Source organism: Zalophus californianus, chromosome 2 (genome assembly GCF_009762305.2).
Source record: "Zalophus californianus isolate mZalCal1 chromosome 2, mZalCal1.pri.v2, whole genome shotgun sequence".
NCBI lineage: Eukaryota > Metazoa > Chordata > Mammalia > Carnivora > Otariidae > Zalophus > Zalophus californianus.
Genome location: NC_045596.1, coordinates 64,338,748 through 64,361,023, shown reverse-complemented (window position 1 = coordinate 64,361,023; position 22,276 = coordinate 64,338,748). Strand labels below are relative to the sequence as shown.

General features: G+C 40.5%; 1 protein-coding gene across 4 annotated transcripts in view; it reads left to right on the top strand.

Annotated features, from left to right (window-relative positions):
* Positions 1–8,683: 8,683 nt before the first annotated feature.
* Positions 8,684–22,276, top strand: part of ANTXR2 (ANTXR cell adhesion molecule 2) — a 149,799-nt gene continuing 136,206 nt past the window's right edge. For 3 of the 4 annotated variants that reach the window (XR_004819907.1, XM_035726044.1, XM_035726043.1), the window contains exons 1-3: positions 8,684–9,484; positions 10,129–10,200; positions 12,286–12,357. Coding sequence is in view for 3 of the 4 variants with exons in the window: in XM_035726044.1 (XP_035581937.1) it covers positions 9,333–9,484; positions 10,129–10,200; positions 12,286–12,357 (296 nt within the window). In the remaining variant the exon portion in view is untranslated. The remainder of the gene's footprint in view (positions 9,485–10,128; positions 10,201–12,285; positions 12,358–22,276) is intronic. The other variant, XM_035726045.1, reaches the window with a different exon arrangement.

Genomic DNA, 22,276 nt, shown 5'->3' with positions numbered 1-22,276 from the left:
TTAAAACTCTGTAAAAATGGATTTCTTCAGTTGAAGCTCCCTTTATTTAATGAAGAAGTATTCACTCTGTAGAAAGATCAGGGCCAAAAGCAAACCTCTGGTTTAGTTACCTTTAAAAAATATCCTCAGACACTTGCCGTCCAGTGTTATTGAACTTAAGTTGGTATTTTTGCTAGCCAAATTTGCTACATATGAAACCCATTGGCCATTTGGGGATTGACAACTTTCCTACTGCTCCTTTCAAAGAACTTCCCAAGAAAACTGGGATAGATAATCTATGTGCCATATGTGCTGTTAAAATAAAGTTGGATATGCACTAATCAAGCGGTTTCCATGAGAAACACAAGGACTCAAAACTATGAAAAATCTTTTTAATTGTAGTACTTATGGTAGGCACTCCAAATAGCAAAATTACATTTCAAACTTTTTTATCTAAAAAAATAGTTTATACCAAAGCTTAAATATCTTGGAGCAGAAACACTATGACTGTTTAAATGTTATATAAAAAAGTTTGAAACAAGCAAAAAAAAAAAAAAGTTTTCTTTTCCATGTTGCCTACAAAATCTTTAAATTAGTGCTTAGCTTAAAAGAGCCTTTCTAAAAAATTTTTTTTGCTTTATGAAAATGGTGGAGACAAAAGTATAGGATGCCCCTCTTCCATGATGGATTGCAGGCAAGAAAACAAGGACAAACTTGAATTCTCTGGGCTGAATGGATTAGCTAAGAACGTCGCCCTTTAGACATTGTCCTTAGGTGTAACTCCCAGGATCATCCTTTCCTTATTTGTTTGTTTCTTTTGAGGAAGGTGATAGATATGGAAGAATTAAGACTGACTACTGTTAATTTTTAATGCACCCGGCGTCAAAACCAGCTGGTTGAAAACCGGCAATGTTGATCAAAAAGACAAAGTCGATAGAAGCATCTTAAAACTATAAATTGTTATCCGCATTTGTTTCTATTGTTATTTTCTAAGTTTTATATTATTATAACATCATAAAATAACTATTACAAAGATAATTTAAACTCTTCTAAGCTATTCTACATTGTACCCTCTTAAAAGTAGGAGTAAACATGCAACTTGTTTGTTTAAAGTAATCTGGGAGAAGCAGATTGAAAGATTACTTATGTCCTTTGCAATTTTAATCATTCCTAGCTGTAACTTGTTTCATCTCCCTTCTGAGTTGTCTGTTTCTATCTACAGTGACTCCCGTTCTTTGAATTTATTTAAAATTCCTACTTCTGTGTCCGTAAGTAGCTAAAAAGATTTGTACTTGTCTTGCAAGATTCTCAAAGAAGTAGATTGGATCTTCTTCTTCTTTTTAAAATCTAATTTCCCTTTTTCCTCCAGAGTCTGAGGAATGATATCAAGGAGAGGAATGATATCAAATAAGTGCAATGGATAATTTAAACATTCACAATTTCTTATCTCTTTTCTTCCATTTATAACCTTTTACTGTAATTATAAATGGCAGCAAAATGACTAACTTAAGGTTCATAGAGATTATAGAATGTGAGAAATTGTAGGTGTCTTTGAAAACAGAATCTGATGTAGCTACTTTAAATGAAAGGGACTTATTAAGGAATATAAGTAGCTCATAGAGTCATTTGGATTGTTGAAGGAGAGTGAAGACCAAGCATTCAGGAGCAACACCCCAGCACTGGGCTACAAGGAAGCTGCCTGCCCAGCTCTGTGGAGATCAGGGAGGAGGTGAGCCGGGGAACCACCGCATGAGCCCCAGATGCTGCCTCCTGGGCACAACCTCTGTTATGACCTGCACCAGCCAAAGGGATACTCCATGCCCTGCCTCTCTCCTCTTGTAACTCAATTCTGATTAAAAGTCTGGCATGAGCATATGCAGGTGGATTCTAAACCATGACGAACCTGCCTGCAGGGCAGTTTGGGAAATGCCCATTTTAAGCTTTTGCTAGAATGCGGAAGGACTGTTTAGAGGGGAGTTGGATCAGTGTTGAGTGAGTGCATTCATGGTGTCCTCCATTTCAATCCTCTGTTTTCTTTGATTCTCACCTCTCCCCTAGATGGGAGGCTGATAAACAGCAAAATGACTCCAATTTGAAACTTGGAATATGAATCAAGTTGTGTCAAGATGCCTCAAGGACTCATGAGAATAACTATTTTCCCAATTTCTTCTTTATAACTCCCTTATCTGATGGTGAAAAATGTACCGTCCCTTTTCTCTATTTACTGAATTTGTCAACCCTTTTGTATGTAATTACTTTCTTGTCACCATTGCTCCCTGCCCCCCAGCACTGATTCCTTCATCCTACAGTTCTGACTCTGACACTCTGAACCTGGCTGTTTCATTGCCTGAGCACTTCCTACACGCATCTGGGCTCTGATACCCTATGGGGGCGGGGTGACCCTTGCAAAAAAGTCCTCCATATATTACTTGGGTTTCAGTACCCCCCACCGGGCTGCTCCCTGTTCGAAAGCCCTCCTTCACTCTTGCTTGGGTTCAGCCCCACACCAGGCTGACAGCCTTGTGCCGAATTCCTCTTCACACGGCTGGTTCTTATACCCTGCACTCTGCCGCCAGCTGCCTTCCTGCTCCACTCATGCTCCAACATTCTGGACAGCTTTTCTCCAGTGTAGACTCTCTCCTCTCCCTGTTCATGCTTGGACATCCTGAACCGGGGTGACACCCATGCACAGAAATCCATGCTTGGGCTCCAGCTACTCCCCGATGAGCATCCCTTGTACAGAAGTTCTTCTTCCTTCACTTAGGCTCAGAAACCTCAGAGTGGTCTGGGCCACCTCTACACACACACACACACACACACACACACACACACACACACACACACACCCCCTCCTCACCTGGGCCATTCTTTGACTCCTCATGTTCGGCCACTTCGTCCCATGTGGACATTTCTCTCACCCTTCTTGGGCTCCAATACCCCATGCCAGGTGGCCCCTCCCTGCATCAGAGGGATGGTCCTCAATCGGCTTGGCCTCTGACACCCTGCTCTGGACTACTATAGCTCCTGTCCACCCTGACACCATTTGCTTGCACCCATCTAATGGCTTTTGGCCTGAATGTTCTGTAAGGGAGTGGAAAGAAGAGATAGAATTTGACACCTGGAACATGGTGTCAGGGAAAGGGGGGTACAAATGAGGTAGGACTCAAAGGTATAGTGGTGTATGTGAGGACACAGTGACTATCATGGTTTCTCTGGAGCATAGAATACATGGGGGTCTTGTTTGAGGTGCGGATATAGAGCTGATCTGTGCTGCTATGGTGGAGGGCCTTAAATCGTTAGGAAATGATCTCTCATTGGCAGTTGTTAGGTAGGCGATTATTGTGATTGACTTTACACTTGGGAAAATGAATCACGCTGAAGCGTTTGGATGTGGGAAGATGGAGTACTACTAGAAAAATTCCACTGAGCGTTGAGAAACTGATCTGGAGAAGAAGGGAGGCAGTTACATGACTTTCATTCCAGGACACCGGTCTGAGCCTGACCTAGTTTGTGAAGGTCTGACATTGCACGTGAGAGAAGACTTTTATCAACCCAGCTGCCAGGTAGCTTGGCTTTTTGTGGATGTTCTGGATGCTGTCGCTGCAACACCTGGATTCCTCCTCAGGGACAGAGGCCCTCATTCCCCACAGCCAGGATCTGGGCTGCTGACAGCTCCCAGCCCAGTTCCTTCTTCTTAATTGCCCTAAGCCAAAGGAAGTTGCTTTGCCCAAGGGTATGCTTCCTCTGTAGGGGCAGCCCACATTTAATGACTGGTCCCTGAGGGGACACAAAACACTGGCCCTATTGCCTCACTCAATTCAGGACCACTGAAAGGACCATCCCAGCTCCAGAGCTACTGTTGGGGTTGGCTGAGGCTTCCTTTGCAACTGTGCCATGGTTCAGCTTTCCCTCTGACCATTCCTACCCGCTTCCCTTGCCCTCCAGGTTTTTCTTCTGAGGGAGCATGCTCCAGTATACCTCCTGCATGCAAATCCCAGAGTCTCAGGTCTGTTTCTGGGAAACTGGATTTAAAACACATTTAATCCCAAATGCAGACCCTGTTGTCATGCGTAGAGATGTTAATTTAGTAGCAATCACACTTCCCAAAAGCGGTTCCTCCATTCTCAGGAACTAGTTCAGGTACTAGGGAAATCTAGTGTAATGACTGTACTCAATACAAGTTAAATAAGCTTTGTCACCTATTGGTATGAAGATTTATTTTCTTCCTCTGAATCACTGTAGATATCATATAATGAATCACTCCACATGTAATGTGGATATGAATCACTTCCAGTGTGGTACTTAACTTCCAGGAGAGTCATATTTGTCATTGTGGATGTCATACAAAGATATTTACTGAAAACAATATAGATAATGTGATTTTAACACATAAAGGATATGTTTATTTTATTTTTCTGTTTATTGTCACCGCCTTTTTGCCCCTTCTGTTAGTTGTTTGTGGGGGAGGGAGGAGTTAGAAGTAACTTGGTGATAGGATATTGGAAAAGTGAACTCCTGAGAGCAGGGAATAAGATTTGTGCTTAGAACAGCAATAGATACATGGTAGATATCAAGAAACATTAGTTGAATGAAAGTCAGTAAATTAAAAAAAAATTAGAAAATAATAAAATCTAATATGACTTCCATAGGAGCTCTGCAGGTAAAAGAGGTAGACAATGAGAGTGAACACTTTTAGTTATCAGGTGTCAATTTCAAGCAATTCGAACTGCATGAAACGGAGTTTAAAATGTTTTTGGATTTATTAGCATATTTTATGTAACAGTGATCAATTCTAATACTGAATTAGAAGTTTGGTTTGGTACAAAGAGTCATTTTCAAAGAATAGAGGCTTGCATGGATTGTGAAGCAAAATACTTCAGCAGAAGTCCAGATGATTTGATAAAAGAAAAGCATTTTAGATTTGTTTCTCTAATTCACTCTAACTTCTCTCTCTCTGCTCAGACATCTGCATTCCCTACCCCACTCTTGATTTACAATCGAAAGTTACACAGGGTTCCAGCATGTCTGCTGAGGTGCAAAAGTCAGTTTGAAACCTTACCTGGCTAGTGTCCAGCTGACACAATGCCCAAGGCCTCTCACCTGAGACAGGGGAACAGAAAGGGGTACTGTCAACACTGTTCCTTCTTATGCCTTGGTGAAATTCCCAAACCTGCTCTTGCTTTCCCTGTTCCTCACTATTACTTGGGAATAGGATGGCCAACAGCCTCCTTCGCCATGGACCATCCCAGGGACTGCTCCAGTTTTAGCGCTGAAAGCCCTGTCTCCCTGGATACCCCTCAGTCTGGGGCAAACCTGGACAGTTGGTTGTCTCCATAATTAATGACTTCCCCTAATTTTTGCTAGGTAAAAGAGATTTGATTATTTGTCTCTGCAAGGTGAGGCCACTTCCCTGCTTCATAATAGATCTTCCATGAGCAAATTTCCAGAACTGGGCTCAGTCAATTACCCAGACAAACAAACAAAAGAATGTAATATGCTTTAGTACGTCAATCAGCTTGGCTGGTCTTGTAGTCAGGACAGAAGAACCGAGTAGGAAGACACCAGGGGGGCCTGGGAATTTTGAGGAAGAACAAGTTTTAAGTTCAAGATATTTTGCTTTAGTTTAGGCCTAGGACATGATAGGTTCTTGGATCAGTTTGTGGGGTCTGAGAAGATGAGCAGGCAATGAATCAAGAAGCCAAGGGAGGTGGGAATGCAAACTGGTGCAGCCACTTGGGAAAACAGTATGGAGGTTCCTCAAAAAGTTAAAAATAGAACTATCCTACAACCCAGCAATTACACTACTAGGTATTTACCCAAAGGATGCAAAAATACTGATTCAAAAGGGCACATGCATCCCGATGTTTATAGCAGCATTATCAAAGTAGCCAAATTGTGGATTTGGGGCCCAAATGTCCATCGACTGATGAATGGAAAAAGAAGATGTGGTGTGTGTGTACACACACACACATATACATATATATAATATATAAAATGGAATATTACTCAGCCATCAAAAGGAATGAAATCTTGCCATTTGCAAGGACATGGATGGAACAAGGGTATGTTAGACTAAGAGAAATAAGTCAGTCAGAGAAAGACAAATACCATATGATTTCACTCATATTTAGAATTTAGGAAACAAAACAGATGAACATAGGGGAAGGGGGAAAGAAAAAAGAGAGTGAGGCAAACCATAAGAGACTCTTAACTATAGAGAACAAACTGGGGGTTGATGGAGGGAGATGGGTGGGGGGGATGGGGATAATTGGCTGAAGGGCATTAAGGAGGGCAATTGTTGTGATGAGCACTGGGTGTTACATGTAAGTGATGAATCACTAAATTCTACTCCTGAAACCTATATTACACTATATGTTAACTAACTAGAATTTAAATAAATACTTGAAACAACAACAACAAAAAGAAGCTAGGCGAAAAGAAAGCCAATAAATGTGAGATTAGAATACTTCATCATGAGGCTAGAGTATGTAGTGAGCCTCCTGCCTCCTATTTCTTCATCTTCTGTCCCCCTTTTAAACCAGTTGTTATTACTTTCTGACAGATTCCCCCCAGATTTTATTCAGTCATGTACTGATATGGTATTAATTGCTAAGGTATATGTTATCCTTGATTCTGTCTTGATTAAAAGTAAAGTTGAAAATGGAGACCAGTTATAACCAACAGTAAATAATAAAAACCTTGACAAGAAACTTTAACAGGCTGCTGATACAAGTTTGCTGAAGATGTCAGCCTGTTTCAGCTTCGTTGTGGGAAGGCAAAGTGATTAGTGTATCCACAGTGGGGCCCGAATGTGAAAGAAGAGGAGGTATAGCACATCCCCGGAGAACCGATGACTACAGAGGAATAAAAATTTCGGAAACTCAAGAAAAGATGAAGCCAAAGAGGACAGATTTAGGATGCTTTGAATATAGTCATTCCCTTTCCTTAGACTCTCTTCTAGAGCTCAATTATTTGAAATTTCTAACAAAAGTATGTTATCTTCCATTCTGTCAGCCAACCACTTGTCCTATCAGTACCCTCTCTACCCCATGAGGTAAGAAGCGGATGGTACTGGAATTTCCATCACCAATGGCAGATATTTCCAAACTGGGGGTCTGTCTGAGTTTATTAAAGCTTTCATCCATTCATATCCCTCAGTTTAGCTGCTATAGGGGTGATGATGGTCCAAGGTACCATTTTATTGTGCCCCGATACTATAATAGCCTCCTGACTGGTCTCCTTGCTTTCATTCTTGCTGCTTCCAAATCCATTGTGTCATATCAGATAGAATGATCTTTGAAAAGCAGAGATCGTAATACTTTATCCTGTATCCCACTGCATGGGTTAAAACCCTCTAATGGACTCCCATCACACTTAATATAAAATATCTGAATTGTTTGTCACAGTCTACAAAGCAACACATAATCTGGCCCCTGCCTGCCTTTCTTACTTCATCTTACCCACAAAGTTCTAGCCGTTCTGCTTTTCTTTCCTTTTTCTTAAATGTGCTAAGCCAATCCCTATGGTGAGCTGCAAAAGCTAGGAATGTTTCCTCTTTTGGTTCTTGGAATAGCTGGTTGCCTTTTGTTAGTCACCTAGTCAGTCATTCTCTATCATATTACCATATTTTAACTCTCTGCAAACCACCGCTAATATGGGTATTTACTTATTATCTTGGTCTGTTTTTCCTCCTCAACCAGGCTGCAAGCTTCATGAAAGCCGGGGCTTGTCATCTTGTTCTGAACGGTGCCTAATAGATAATTGGTACTCAGTAAATCTTTGTTAAAGTGACTGGTTTCTATTCCCAAAGAGCTTACAGATTTGGTTGTACACGGAAGATAATGTAAATGAAAAGTTAAATACACACGACAACAAACAGAAGAGATGGTAAAAGGCATCAATATGTGATTCAGCACTATATGAACTTTTTCTCATAAAGCATCGACTTAGATAAAATATAAAGGAAGAGGGGACACGTCATATTCCCGTCAGTGAGATTGCAAGTTCTGAAAGCCAGTTCAACAGGGGGAAGGCCGAAGTCACAGGTGATGGGCAGGAGAGGCAGAACGCAGAATGAGTAAGCAGAGAAAGTGAATGCACTCAAACTCCAACTCCAGCACAAGTTTGGAAAGGAGGGCCTAGCTTATAGCTAGATGAAATTTTTAATTATCTGGAATTTTCGGTAGATGACAGTTGGATGGAATATTTTGAGGTACAACTTTCCAGTCCTAAAGAGTCTGCCAAGGGCCTGGACTCCACCCTCCCCCTCCCCCTCCCCCGCCCCGTTTTGGCTCTGTGAAACGATGCTTCAAAGTAGGTTTATAAACAAAGAGGAAGTTGTCGTACTTAGTCCCGAGGCAAGTACAGCCGCGCGAGCGCTTGCGGTAGTGGGAGTGGGGCGGAGTGGGGAGGCCACCGCCTCCCTGGGAATTGCTAGTCCCGGGTCTCAACCACAGAGTGCCTTTCCACAAAGCGGCTGAAATAGGCCAGGCCTGCAGGCTACATGGGTATGTTTAGTTTTAGAGGACATTTGTTGTTCTAAACTCCTTTTCCCCTTCAGAAATCTGGCAAGCGTTACTCTTGTTCCACTCAGCACGAACCCACAAGTGTGCGTGTGTGGCTTCAGATCAGGCCCCGCCCTCAGACGCACACTGACACATAGAGAGACCTAGCCAGATCTTGCTCTTGGCCTTGATTGAAGCGGCTTCTCTGGAGCCACTAACCCCAGGGCCCGCTCAGCCTCCACCCCTAAAGGGGACCGCCCGGTTGCACTGCGCCAGAGCCGAGACCTAGGAAGAAAGTTTGGAGCGCCGAGGCGAGTTGTGGGCCACTGGATAAGGAAACCGGCGGACGGGGATCTCCACTCCAAGTTTGTGCGGCGTCCCCGCGTCTCGGGGGCGCCTGCCCCGGCGCGCACTGCAGCCGCGGGACTTCAGCGCTCCGGGCGGAATGGGACTGCCGCTCCGGTTCCGCGGCCGGTGCTAGAGGTTCGGCCTGAAGCCGAGGGGGAACTTCTCTTGAGCGCTGTCGCCGTGGGCCCTCATTGTCTGCAGGAACTCTCCGGAATCCGGAGGGGGAGGACTGGATCGCTCTTCCACTGGGATTCGTCAAGAGTTCCGGCGGCAGCTGCGGCGGTTGCAGTGTCTCCCTTTGTCCTCCTAGGACCTCCCTCCCTTCCTTTTCCCTCCCTCTGTCAGTTAGTGGGTCCTGCTGCCCCGGGCGCCGGCGCCCCAGCAGCTCGCTGTCCCCCACCCCGGGGTGCGTCCCTGGTAACTCCGACCACTTTAGCGTCCCCACTGAGTCGAGCCGAGGGGGCTGCGAGCAGGAGGCAGCCGCAGGCCCCTGGCCGCAGGATGGTGGCGGGGCTCTCTCGGGCCCGCAGTCCCGGGAGCTGGCTGGTCCCCGGGCTGTGGCTGCTGGTGCTCAGCGGTCCTGGGGGGCCGGTGAGTGCCCAGGAGCAGCGCTCCTGCGGAGGAGCCTTTGATCTCTACTTCGTCCTGGACAAGTGAGTGCCGGAGGGAGGTCCAGGGTCTTCCGGTGGGTGGCATTGGATGAGCTGTGGCTGGGGACATGGAGATACGTGTGCGCCCTAGGGAGGGGTGCTAGAAAGCCGACGACGGGTACTTTGTGCTATCATCCGAAGGGCAAGCGCTTTCTTATCTGTGCTGGCTGGGTGGTGATCGGAGGAGCCCCGAGCTGCTGGGCTCTCTGGGGAGGTGGGGTGGTCACTGTTTGCCAGTCCTGGGGCCTCTTGGGAAATGGGAGAGTGTCTGTTTGGGGTAGCCGTCTGCATCCCCGGAACCCAGACGGGCCTGTTTCTCGGACCCCTCTGGCTTCACCCCCTCAACTGGCTAAAGTTTGCCGGGTCAGATCCTGATCACAGCGCTTTCGTTGTAGCCAGGGAAACCCTAGGGTCAACGTACTCAAGGTGGTTTGCATTTCCTGTGAAGGAAGGTTGTGTTTATTTTGAAGAGGCGGGATCCTACTCCAAACAATTGGGCAGGTGGTCCCCGAAGATGGGTTGGTTTCCCTGATTCTTTTAGCGCCTGTTTCAGCTGCCAATACTGTTACTTTGCTTGAAGTAAAGGCCGGGTTACCCCCCACGTAAATGTTTTGTTTGTTTCTCATCAGTTCAATTTCATTTTACAGGTCTGGGAGTGTGGCAAATAATTGGATTGAAATTTATAATTTTGTCCAGCAACTTACAGAGAGATTTGTGAGGTATTTCTCCCACTTTACTTTTCCAGGCAGGGGAGTTTGAGGTGGAGGGAAGTAGACTGAAGTGTAAGATGTTCCTTTTTTGAAACCTTTCGCAGGGAAAGCCTCTCATGAAATGTTGATTTTTAAGTGCCTCAAGACCATTATTACACACACATGTAGTTATTAGGACAGCTCTTCAGTTGTTCAGGGCTTATTTCATCTGGATCCCAGAAACTTGGCTCAGGCCCTTGGGAAGCATCTTCAAATACTATTACAAATGTCTTTTCCTTTCTGAATTTTCATCTGTTTTGAATTTTAGTTGCGCTTTCTCATAATTTATCACATAAAACAAATTTTACGCTAATAGTATCCATAATGTATTTTCTTTCCACACAATTCTTAGCATTGTAAAGGTCCCATTAAAAAAAAAAAGTGTTGATAAACTTCAAATGAACATGTGTTAATAACCCACTACCAGAAAAGGCACTTGTGTGTGTTTAAAGAGATGACTTGTGTTTACCCAATGTGTGGGTGTGTGGCTGGTTTAAAATTTAACTGTTCTATATATGCAATAAGCCTTACTAGGAAAGACTGGTTTTTTTCTCCTATAAAAAGCATAACTGCTGTGAAATCCAGCTTACTCTCTTATTTAGAGGTAACTAGGAATTAGTGGCATCTCTATTTAAAAATAACCCCAGAACACCAGGCTTTTGAGCCTTTTTTTTTTCTTCTTTTTCTTCTTCTTTTTTTTTTTTTAAAGAAAAAAATGCAATGAGCAAATGCAAGTTTATCAAGATAATGGAAAGGACACAAAAAGGAACCGTATCATTAAATATTGCTTCTTTCAGTCTTGTTAGCCCAAATGTTTTCTGTAAAACAGGCTTGGATGATCAAAACATTTTGAAAGTCATGTTGCAAGTAACTTCAAACAATCTGTAGAGGCCTAGGCAATCCTTGCTTTCAGTTATTGGCAGCAGTAAACTTATCCCTATAAAAATGTATGCTTGTCCATGTTCAATCATCAGTCTCTTGCTTAAGAAGCCAAGTATAACACTCTCATTTCTGGACAAGGTCTGAAGTAAAACTGTCTAGGAAAGAAAAATGAATAAGGCCCTCTATCTTTAAATGTTAAACGCAGTAGGGACAGTTGTTTATAAATTTTCTGATTTAATCCGAGAGTGTGCAGAGAGCATCACATAGATTTTGATCGCAAGTATAGATCATTTCAATACACATTTTGAAGAAGTGGGGCTTTTATTGATTTGGTCTGGTTTGCAAGTTGGAATTCTATGATACACAGTTCTCTGGCTCAAATTTAGTTGCTTAGTTACTAACTCATAATACATTGTAGAAAGCGAATAAAGACTGACTACTGGAGAGAATATCTTCAAATATGGATAAGCCTTTGAGATCATTCCGATCTTCAGTTTATAGATCTTAGTTTCCTGTTTTCAGTTTCAGATCTTAGTCGTGGTGGCGTAGAGTGTCTTGGAGACAAAAACCATTATGTGAGATAAATGCCTAATGCTTAAAAGATGTAGCCGACTGGGGCAGGTGTTGCCAGTGGGAAGTATGATGTTTGAGACTAGGACAATTGGAAATGTCTAATCAAAACTGATTTGTTAGTCTCTTTCACATTGTCCATGATACTCTTACTTCTGGATCACTTTTGTCTCATATCATAATTGTGGTAATTAAATCAAACTGACTGCTCTCCAGCCCTAAATATTGCTAATGACAATCGCTCAGAAGAGTCCGGCCTCCTTTAAGGAGATGAGGTAGAACGGGGAAAATAGGTAAAGGAAGAAGTATTTTCTACGAAAGGATTTTACATTAGCCTAGAATTCATCTTTCTAGGTAGTCTCTTCCCTAAATGGCCTTATGGGTCATGGAGGATTGTCTGAGTGCTGAGAAGCACTGACTAAATCCAAGATGGCTTATGCGGTAATGTTAAGCAGAGTTAGTGTATCTATTTAGGGAGTTCCATTTAAAAAGAAGCCTGGACCATCAGAGTCTGATTTTAACTGAGACTCCATAGCTGTGTATCTGTATTGTATCAGTATTTCTTTTAAAAATGTTTTAACTGCCTCTTTTCTTATTTTGCAGCCCTCAAATGAGATTATCTTTCATTGTGTTTTCTTCTCAAGCAACCATTATTTTGCCATTAACTGGAGACAGGTTAGTGCATTATCATTTCACTGTAGGCTTTTAGTAGAGACTAATCTTGAAGGAATGATTGATATTTCCAAGTGGTGATTCAGGCCTCCCAGTGGAATCAAGCAAATGCACAGACACAGTTCAGCTCTGTTCACTAATAGAGGAGAAAGGAGGTATGAGTAATATAAAAGAGCAGATAATCTGAAAATCGATATCATTCTTGTTGGCTCTGGAATGTACAGTGAAACCCAGATCTCTGCCTTAGTTGTCATTTTAGTAAGGGAGGCTGGTGTATTTTGTTTTGCATAGTATGTGGATTTCCACAAAGTTATACTTGAATATAGTTTTTTTATAAATTATTTTTTCTTTAAAAATGTTGAGAAAATATAATATTTATTTATGTATTTTGTTTGTTTCAACTTTTTATTTAAACTCTGGTTAAGGAAACATAATATTTAAAGGGACTCAGGGAGAGAACTTATTTATACTTTGCAGAGTTAATTTGGAAAAGTATGTGTGTGTGTATATATAGATAGATAGATAAACTTCTAATTTATTTGTGCTTTAAGTTTACTTTTTTCTGGAGAGGAACTACGTCTGTAGATGAGGAGTCCAGCTTATGACCTCCGTCTTCTCACTGATACTTTCCTTCCATACTTTCTTGTGTGCCTCTCTGTGTCATCAAGAGAGCAATAGTAGTCCCTTTTATAACCCACATACAATAGCTCTGTTTCCATGAAAAGAAATTTTGTTCATTGCCCAGCTTAATTTTCAAAGATCCAGGTAGGTCTCCTAATGGAGTCTGTTCGTTAGAAGAAAGAAAGAACGGCGTTAACATTTACAGGGTGCTTATGCAGGGAAAAGCACTTAGCATGACACCAGACACAGAGTAGACTCTCAGTAATTGTCACCTGCGTATGCTGTGCCAGGTTCTCTGTTAGGCACTTTGAAGATGAAATGTCGTGATTGGTCAACAAAATTGGTATTATTTAGAAATGCATGGAAAGGGTTTAAAATGTTAATCTAAATGAGAGATTCTTCCTTTATCATTGGTTAAATCTAAAAGAGGAGAGGACTGGGATAAAGAAGCTTCTATTTGAAGAGGTAGCATAGATATAAGCATGTTGCAGTTAAGAGTCACTGAACCAATTTACTAGCCAAATGGTCATGGGCAAGATACTTAACCTCTTTATGTCTCAGTTTTGTCCATTTCTGTAATGATGACAATGATGATGGTGATAACAATATCTGTCTCAAAGGGTTGTTGTGAGAATGAAGTCAGTGAATGTGGAGAATGCAGGACAGAGTCTGGTGCGTACGTATTCAAGAGATGAAAGCTCTGTCATCGCTATTACTTGTTACTACTTTTATTATTATTTGGATCTAGGGAATATGTAGTATTTTAATGATTAGTGAGGAATGATGCTTACAAATAGGGATAATTGTCCTGCTTGAAAGGATTTATAATATTCAAGGAGAAGTGATAATGCTACTTACAACTTATATACAGTTCACTCCTCTGTCTCTTTTTACATAGAGCTGCATTCTGTTTTAACGAATTGCACTATTTGTGGCATGCTGAATTAGTGTAGGGTGGCAGAAAGTATACTAAGAAGGCCTAGGTTAGAATTATGGCTGTGCCACTTACTGATTGAGAGATGTGGGGCAAATCATCTGCTCAGTGTGTCAACTTTTATGTGTGTAAACTGCAGACATAATTGGCCATGTTTTCTTTCTTTCTCTTTTAAATCTTTATCATTGATACTCTTCTGTGCTTTCTTAGAGAGTTGTTGTAAAGATCAAAATAAGACAATGCAGAGAAAAGTACTTTTTATATCACAGAACAGTCTCCATTAAAGGGTATTATTTTCTGCTCCTAGTTGTTCTTTTACTAATTTTATTTTATTAAATCAGTAACTTCTCAAACTTCTTTGTCCTGGGTATTTGGGTATAGGGTCACTTTTCATCCATTACCTGCTCTCAAGTGTGTAGAAACAGTTCACATATTTAGATACAAAATTACTGAAAAAATGCTTCCACAACTACGGTGGATCTTTGTTTCAAAGCCTAGACATTGGAATTCTACCTATAAACTTTCCTGATGTCCTAGGTCACATCACAGAGAGACCTGACTAAATGAGACACACAGCAGGTTTCACAATTTTGGTTCTGTTGTTCATAATTCTTCATTCCTTTGGTTATTATGAGAAGTACTTCTTTCCTGTTTCTCAGAGTGTTGCTAAATATTTTCAGTAGAGATGAAGAAGATGGGAAGGCAGTTAAGTCCTTACAATAGAGCAGTGTCTTCTTATAGAATTTCAACATGGTGTCCAATGCTCTGTAAGTACATGGACTTGGCAAGATATGATCAGTTATACATTTTATATACTCATAATATAAAAACTTTACTCTTTTAAGTGTTTCAGTTTGAAACACTCTCTTCTCTTGCCCCCATGATTTTTATCCTCTGTGTTATTTTATCCTCTGTTAGCTCATTCATCCGCTTATCTACCTACCTGCTTGCTTGCCTACCTTATAGGTGATGTATTGAGTGTTATGGGCTCTGGGGGCAACACAAAGATGGATAATCTAGTGTGTGTGAGAGTAAGGAGTGTGCACATACACTTAAATGCTCAGGGCTGTAGTATAGGGTCAGATAAAAGTGCCATGTTGATTCAATATGGACAAATCTGGCCTCAATATTAGAGAATTTGAATCAAGAGTAATTTTAAAGGATATTTTTAGTTATTATGCTACATAATTGGGAATAGTGAATTATGCTCACTTCTATTCAATGTGATCTTAATGATGTAAAAGTGATTTAGTTAAAAACATTTAGTGAACAGTTATTATGTGCTAGGCAGTGTGCAAAATGCTTTCCATTCATTACCTCATTTCATCCTCATATTAATACATGTAATACATACTGTTATTATCTTAACGTTACAAATGAGGAAATGGAAGCTAAGGAAGGTAATGTAGCTTATCCAAGGACATACAGTTAATACGTGGTGAGGGTATATTAGCCAGAATGGTCTTTTAAAGTATAGAGTATGCCCCTCTGGTGCTTATGACAGTTCTAATGGCCTAGAATAGAAAGCCTATGTCTCCTAATGGCCTAAAAGCCCTACCTGATTGCCTTACCCAATCCTTTCCTACAACATTGTGTGCCACAGTTTAGCCCACTGGTCTTTCCATTCCCTGACCAGGCCAGGCTTCTTCCCACATTAGGAATTTTGCCCTTTCTCTGCCCCAGAACTTCCCCTGGCTAGCTCATTCTTATTCTTTAGGCATCATCCCATGTGTCCTCTCCTCTGAGACCCTTAGCCTGGCCATCAAGTCTACAGGCACCCTGGCCCTCCTCCGCAGAGATCGGTCATGATAGTCTATTTGGTTATCACTTTTTGAAATTATTCTGTTAAGTAATTTATTTTTATCTCTATCACCCTAAAATAAATTGCATGAGAGCAGAGGAGTCTTCTTTGTCTTGTTCACCCACATATTTGATACCAGAACAGAACCTGGCACACAGTAGATGCTCAACAAATACTCGCTGGGTGAATGGTTGAATTGGTCACTATAGAACCTGAGTTATTAACTACTATCATATATCATCTCTTTGAGAAATGATAAATGATGACGTAGATTTGCTAAGTTTCTTTCCTACTCTTGTGGATCAGTTATAAACTTTTCCAACACTCTTCTTAATGTATTTTTTCCCAAATTGAAAAGTCATATAATTGTTTAACCTGAGCACAATAATCAATTACTTAGGAAAAAATATTCCTTAGGCAAACTCATAGGAAATTAAAGAGAGAAGTCATTTGATTAAGTTTGGATAATATATACATTTCTATTATTTGAAAAGATTTATTCTTATTCCTTAAAATCTGAATTAAAAATTTACTTGTGATAAAACAGTCCTTCATAAGAATTGGTAACATAAATTGGTTCATTAATTTTGCGCAGAAATTTGGTAGTATCTGTAAAAGTAGAAGGTTCCTATCAGCCATTCTACTTTTTAGGATTGTATTCCACTGAAATCCTAGCAACAGTGTGCAAAGATAGGTAAGTGTAAAGTTGGACACTGCAGTGTTGTCCATAATAGTGAAAACTGTATTCAATCTAAATGTGTTTCAATTGATGTAATTTTAAAAAAATATATAGAATGGGATGCTATGTAGTCATGAAAAGAATTGGAAAATCCATGTATATTAACATGAAAGTATATCTAAGATACATTAATTGAGAAAAGCAGGTGGCAGAACACTGTTAAGTATGATTTTCTTTTTCTAAAATAAAAACAAAAAAATCTTTAACCATTTTTATGGTGTGTGTGTGTGTGTTTGTGTGTGTGTTATCATAAATGCATGGAAAAAAGTCTGGAAGATATGCAAGAAACTGCTGACAACAATACTTTCTTAGCAGTGAGATTCAGGGTGGGGAGAACCTTCATTTTTTAATTTCCATACACCTTAGCGATTCAATTTTATTTCAACACTATTATTTGTAAAAAAAAAAAAAAAACAGAAAACAACAAATGCTCAAATTAAAAAAAAAATGTTATTGCCTTCTTTAGCCAGAGATAGCTCTCTTGGAGTCAGAATGGAATTTAGGAGTTGGAAGTAGAAAGCATTCAGGAATAACATATCCAATTGCTATCTCGGGGGATCCTGAAGGTTCCTTGTTGAAATGAAAACACCAGGAGTGGACCTCAAGTCAGGTAGACATGGAAGCTATATACTCGTTGTGTGACCTTGGGCAAGTAATTTCACTTCCTGCTGGCCAGTTCTCTTGCCCACTAGAAGGAGCTAATCATTCCTACCATATCGCAATGTTGGGATGATTAAATGCCTATGACACATGAGAAGGCTTAATTGATGTGGGAAGGAGTCTAAGGTTGAAATGGGATTTGGAGGTTATCAGTGTATACTACCGCAATCATTTTCATCCTCAGGTGCCAGGATTCTAAGAGTAGTTTAGAGAGGTCAAATGAATTTGCTCGAAGTGACACAGCTAAGTAGTTCGAGCCAGGGTTCACGCCAAGGTCTGACTCCTGAGCATGAGCCTTTAACCACTGCATTGCCTCAGACTTGCTGTGTTCCCCCTTCTCCACTTTTCACAATTAGTCAGAATTTGTCATAATTCAAAGATGAGTTCTTCCTCTAAACCTGTTCTGTTCTCTTATAAACCAGTGATGTGGTGAGAGGAAGTGAATGTAGTTTTTTTGTTGTTGTTGTTAATCATATTAGAGAAGTGATTACTCCTGGTGAAAAGTCCGTTTGGGCCACACATCGTGCTAATCCTGAGAGGTCTGGGCAAGACAGCAGTTCAGAGTCTAGTCATGGATATGCTAATAGTTATTTCAGTGAAGTCCCACATCTGCTTTATATTCTAGAAAATGAAATACATGGTTACTCATACCTGGGAGATAGACCTGGCACACCCAAGTGGTAAAACGCAGAGGTCAATTTCTCATGACTTAGTAAGGCACTGAATGAGGAAGTCGGGTAAAAAAATAGACCAAACGCAGCCAGTACAGAGTTCAGGTGTGAGCCATGTACCACACTTTGGTAAGCGCAGACTAAGCAGGAGAGAATTTTTTCACAGAACCCAGATTGTGCAGAGCATTTTGTAAGCAGCTATTTATGAATCTAGGACGGCTACCTTGGATTCATTGGTCTGGGCTCTGGACCACAGAGACATTGGCACATGTTGGCCTTAGAGTGACATGTTAAATAAACAATAAGCAAGTTTTGATTCATGACAAAACACCGCAAAACTTAGTGGCTTAAACAACAGCAATTTTATTACCATTCACAATTCTGTGGACTGACGGCTTGGCTGGGAGGTTTCTCTGCCCCATGTGATGTTATCTGATGCTGTAGTCATAGAGGCTGGTTGTTGATTCTGGAGCTCAGCTAGAGCTGTTTAGTGGAATAACTTGGTTCTCCTCCATGTGACCTCCTCATGTGGCATAGCTTCTCACGGTATGATGACTGGGTTCCAAGAGAGAGCTTTCCAAGAGCAAGTGTTACAAGATGAAGGGAACAAAGTCCCCATTTTTTAAAGGATTGGACTCAGATGTCCAAGAACATCACTTCTACCTTATCCTATTGCCAAGCAATAGCAGGACTAGGCCAGATTCAAGGCGGGGGCGGGGCAGATAAATGCCATCTCTTGATGGGAGAATGGGCATATAGAGAGTGGGAAGGAATTGACAGAGGTCGTATTGGAGATCACCTACTATAGATTTTATGAAAAGTAATAATGAAACTCTAAGATAAATCTCTTTTGATATAAACATGTCAGCTTAGAGGAAAAATATAACCCTTGTATATAACCAAAATAACAGATTGGTAATTTGGGCTCTAGTCTTTAGACTCTAGTGTGACCCATAATCCATCTCAGTAAATTTTGAATGCGAAGTGTCCTTTACTTTTATTATTTTTTATTAACCTCTTCCTTTAATTCCTTTTATTCTTTTCCATAAATGAAAACTATTTGTTTATTAACATTAATACATTCTCTTTTACTTTTATATTTTTAATATTACCATTATGTCCTTCTTGAGTCATGTTAGAATAGATTGGCACATTTTCCTTTATCTCCGTGATTTTAAATAGTATTATTAAATTTCAACTATCGAGGACTTAAGAATTAACAATAGGTAGAAATACTTTCTAGTACAATGTGAGGATAGAAGTTTTCTTAACTAGCAATGACTGCAAATTTTTAAAAATATCTTAAAATTTTGAGCTATAAAAGAAGTATGTTTTGAGGTTGTTGGTATTCAACTATTTATTCAAGAACAATAGTACACACTTATGGATATGATTTGTTGTTTGTGTGATTTAATATAAAGTTTTAAAGTTGTGTGTTTTGTGAGGGATGATTAAAGGGATAGTTCCCAAATGAGGCTTATAAACTGTGACTAACAAAGCTGATAATTTGTACTTAAGTTTTCTTCTATGGATAAAAGGATAGAGTACAGTGAATAGATATTAACAGTTGGTTATTGATAATTGAATACTATGGGCTATGCAGTATACGAAGTGTTCTACATGTGATAGTACCTTTAATTTTGATTAAACTCCACTACGTAAGTACCGTCATCACCCCCATTTTTCAGATGGGAGGAATGGAGGGCCAGAGAGGCTATATAACTTACCCAGAGTTGCAAAACTAGGAGGCGTTTGGGCTGGGAATTGAGGCCAAGGTCCCATTGCTTGACCTGTATGTTGCATTCAGTGATGCAGAGTGACATAAAGAAAGAATTGAGGGTTGGTTGGTGGATAACCTCACTCGGTCCCTGACTCATGATGGGATAAAAGAATCATAACTAATAACGGTGCAGCACTCACTTTGTACCAGACATTTTATATGCGTTAGGATATGATAGGTTTTCAAGAAGAGCAACATGGCAGTGGAAAGGAGAAACTATGAGGAGGAGAGTTTGTTTGGGGCACTTCTCTCTTTCTTTCTCCTGTCTCTCCTACTACCCTCTCTGTCCAGGCACCTGCTACCTTCTGAATGCTCAAAGCTGCCAAATAACATTATATTATAAATATCATAGTGGGGACCCAATAAATGTCTATAAAAGGAATGAATGAAAACCCAACCGGGCAGGCATTATTATTTACATTTTATGGAGATGGAAACTGAGCTCCAGGACAGTAAACTGCTGGTGTATGCAGTTTATTAGTTGTAGAACCAGACCTTCAGTTCACTTCTGATTTACTCCAATCCATAAGTCTTCCACCCTCATTACATAGCTTCCCATTTGACTTCTTTCCAGAACCTTCTCCCACCAAAGTTCAATATAACACCTTCTTTCCTTCCTTCTTTTTTCTTTTCCCTTCTCCTTTCTGGTGTCTGTATCAAAATGTTTCAACTCTCAGTTTGCTGAAGGAGCTCTCCTTGGAATCAAGGAGAAAGTAACCTGGGTGAACAAAATCCTACTAACATGGGAAATTACTAATATCAAATTAACAACAGTAGTACCTATAACTTACTCAGTACTTCTTATGTGCCATTGAATCCTCACAATGGCTCCATGGGGTAGATATTTTCGTCCCATCATTACAGATGAAGAAACAAGATAGGACTTGGAATTCATCTAAGTTCTCTCTGGCTCTAAGCTGTACCATCCGAGAAACTGTATTTTATAGTTTAAAAGATTATCCTACTCACCCCCAAACCCTTTCAGTAGAGGACTGACTGGCAAAATAGTTAAGGAAAAGAGCATTGCAATAACATGGAAAGGTTTCTAAATTAGATTAGATCAGAGGTGGGTGCCTGAGTGGCTTGGTTTGTTAAGCGTCTGCCTTCAGCTCAGGTCATGATCCCGGAGTCCTGGGACAGAGTTCCCTGGCAGGCTCCCCCCTCAGTGCGGAGTCTGCTTCTCCCTCTGACCTTCCCCCTTCTTGTGCTCTCTCTCTCTTGCTCTTTCTCAGATAAATAAATAAAATCTTAAAAAAAAAAGATATTAGATCAGAAGTTCTTAATTCTGGCTGCGCATTAGAATACTCTGGGGAATTTCTAAAAAATAACCCTGAACTTACCCCAAACCACAAGTAAATTAGAATCTCTTCAGTTAGAGCCCAGAAGGGATTTTTTAAAAAAAAAGCCCTTCGGTGATTCCAGTATTCAGCCATGGTGGAGCACTAAGGTGCATCTGTAGAGATGTGTATGGACTACATGGGAGCCCTTCTCATTATCACTATACAGACTCAGTGTTCACTTGTGGTAGGCGCTTAGCAGGTGCACGTAGATTGAGTGAAATCTGGAAAGATTTTGAAATCTGTAAAGTTAAGATGTCCATCGGAAAGCTCAAGTACTGTACAAATGTACTGTGTAAACATAATATCCTTAGTCACAAGTAGAAGGTACTTCAAATAAAAAATTGTGCCTTAACTGTGTTCGTTGGGCAAGTCAGAATTCTCTGCCAATCATTTGATTATGCCACTATTTATAATAGATATTTATTTTATTTATGACATCATGAACACCTTCCAAAATCCAGAGTGTTCTATGGATGGAGAAAAGCCATTGATGTGGTGCAGTGTGTGGCAATGTAATTGCTATGTTTCCTTCCCTTCCATCATATCCTTTCCCTTCCCTCTTATCTCTTCCTTCCCCTACTCAGCAGAGAAATTGGAAAGATACTAACAGAGTGGACAGTGTTACTTTAGAGATAAAAGAAATGAGTCAGTGTGTTTTTGCCTCTCTGTCTGTCCCTCTCTTTCTCTCCAATCAATATAATTATGAAATAAAAAAGAAAGAGTTGATTATAGATTTTAGCCCACTGATTCTCAACAAAAAAATCAGAGGTTTAATATCCCATTTAATTTGTTTCAATTCTGCCTCTTTCCAAAAAGTATTGGGCTGCACTGAACATAATAACATTGCAGAAAGACAATAGCATATAAAAAGAAAAGTTAAGATCTTGGAAAAGAGGATGTAGCAATATGACAACCATAGGAACTTAGCAGAATTTTGTGAATGAGTAAGAAATTTACGGTGGGCTTCCCAAAAGTTAGGGCAAGAAACAGTTGACATAGTTGTACTTAGCAGAAAGGAGGAAGTGTATAGTGATTACTCAGGGATGACGAGAACCTTCTGCCACGAGACCTTAGAGGGGACATTATGTGTTATGGTTGCAGCATCCTTGACTGCAGCTTCACAACAAATACCAAAGTAGTTTCATTATTACTATTCCTGTAGCCGGAGACCTAACGTGAAAACCAAACTTGGTGAGGTTGATCTAAGATGTGTTGAATTTGAGCTTTCTAACATGTGCATTTTTTCTTTTGTTTTTATCATCCCCCACCTATTTTTTTTAGAGCTTTCTTAGAGTCATAATTTAGATGCATGAGTTCTCTTTTTAACCTATGACATTTTGCATCCCCCCCAATTAGCTGTTTACTAATAGACAAAT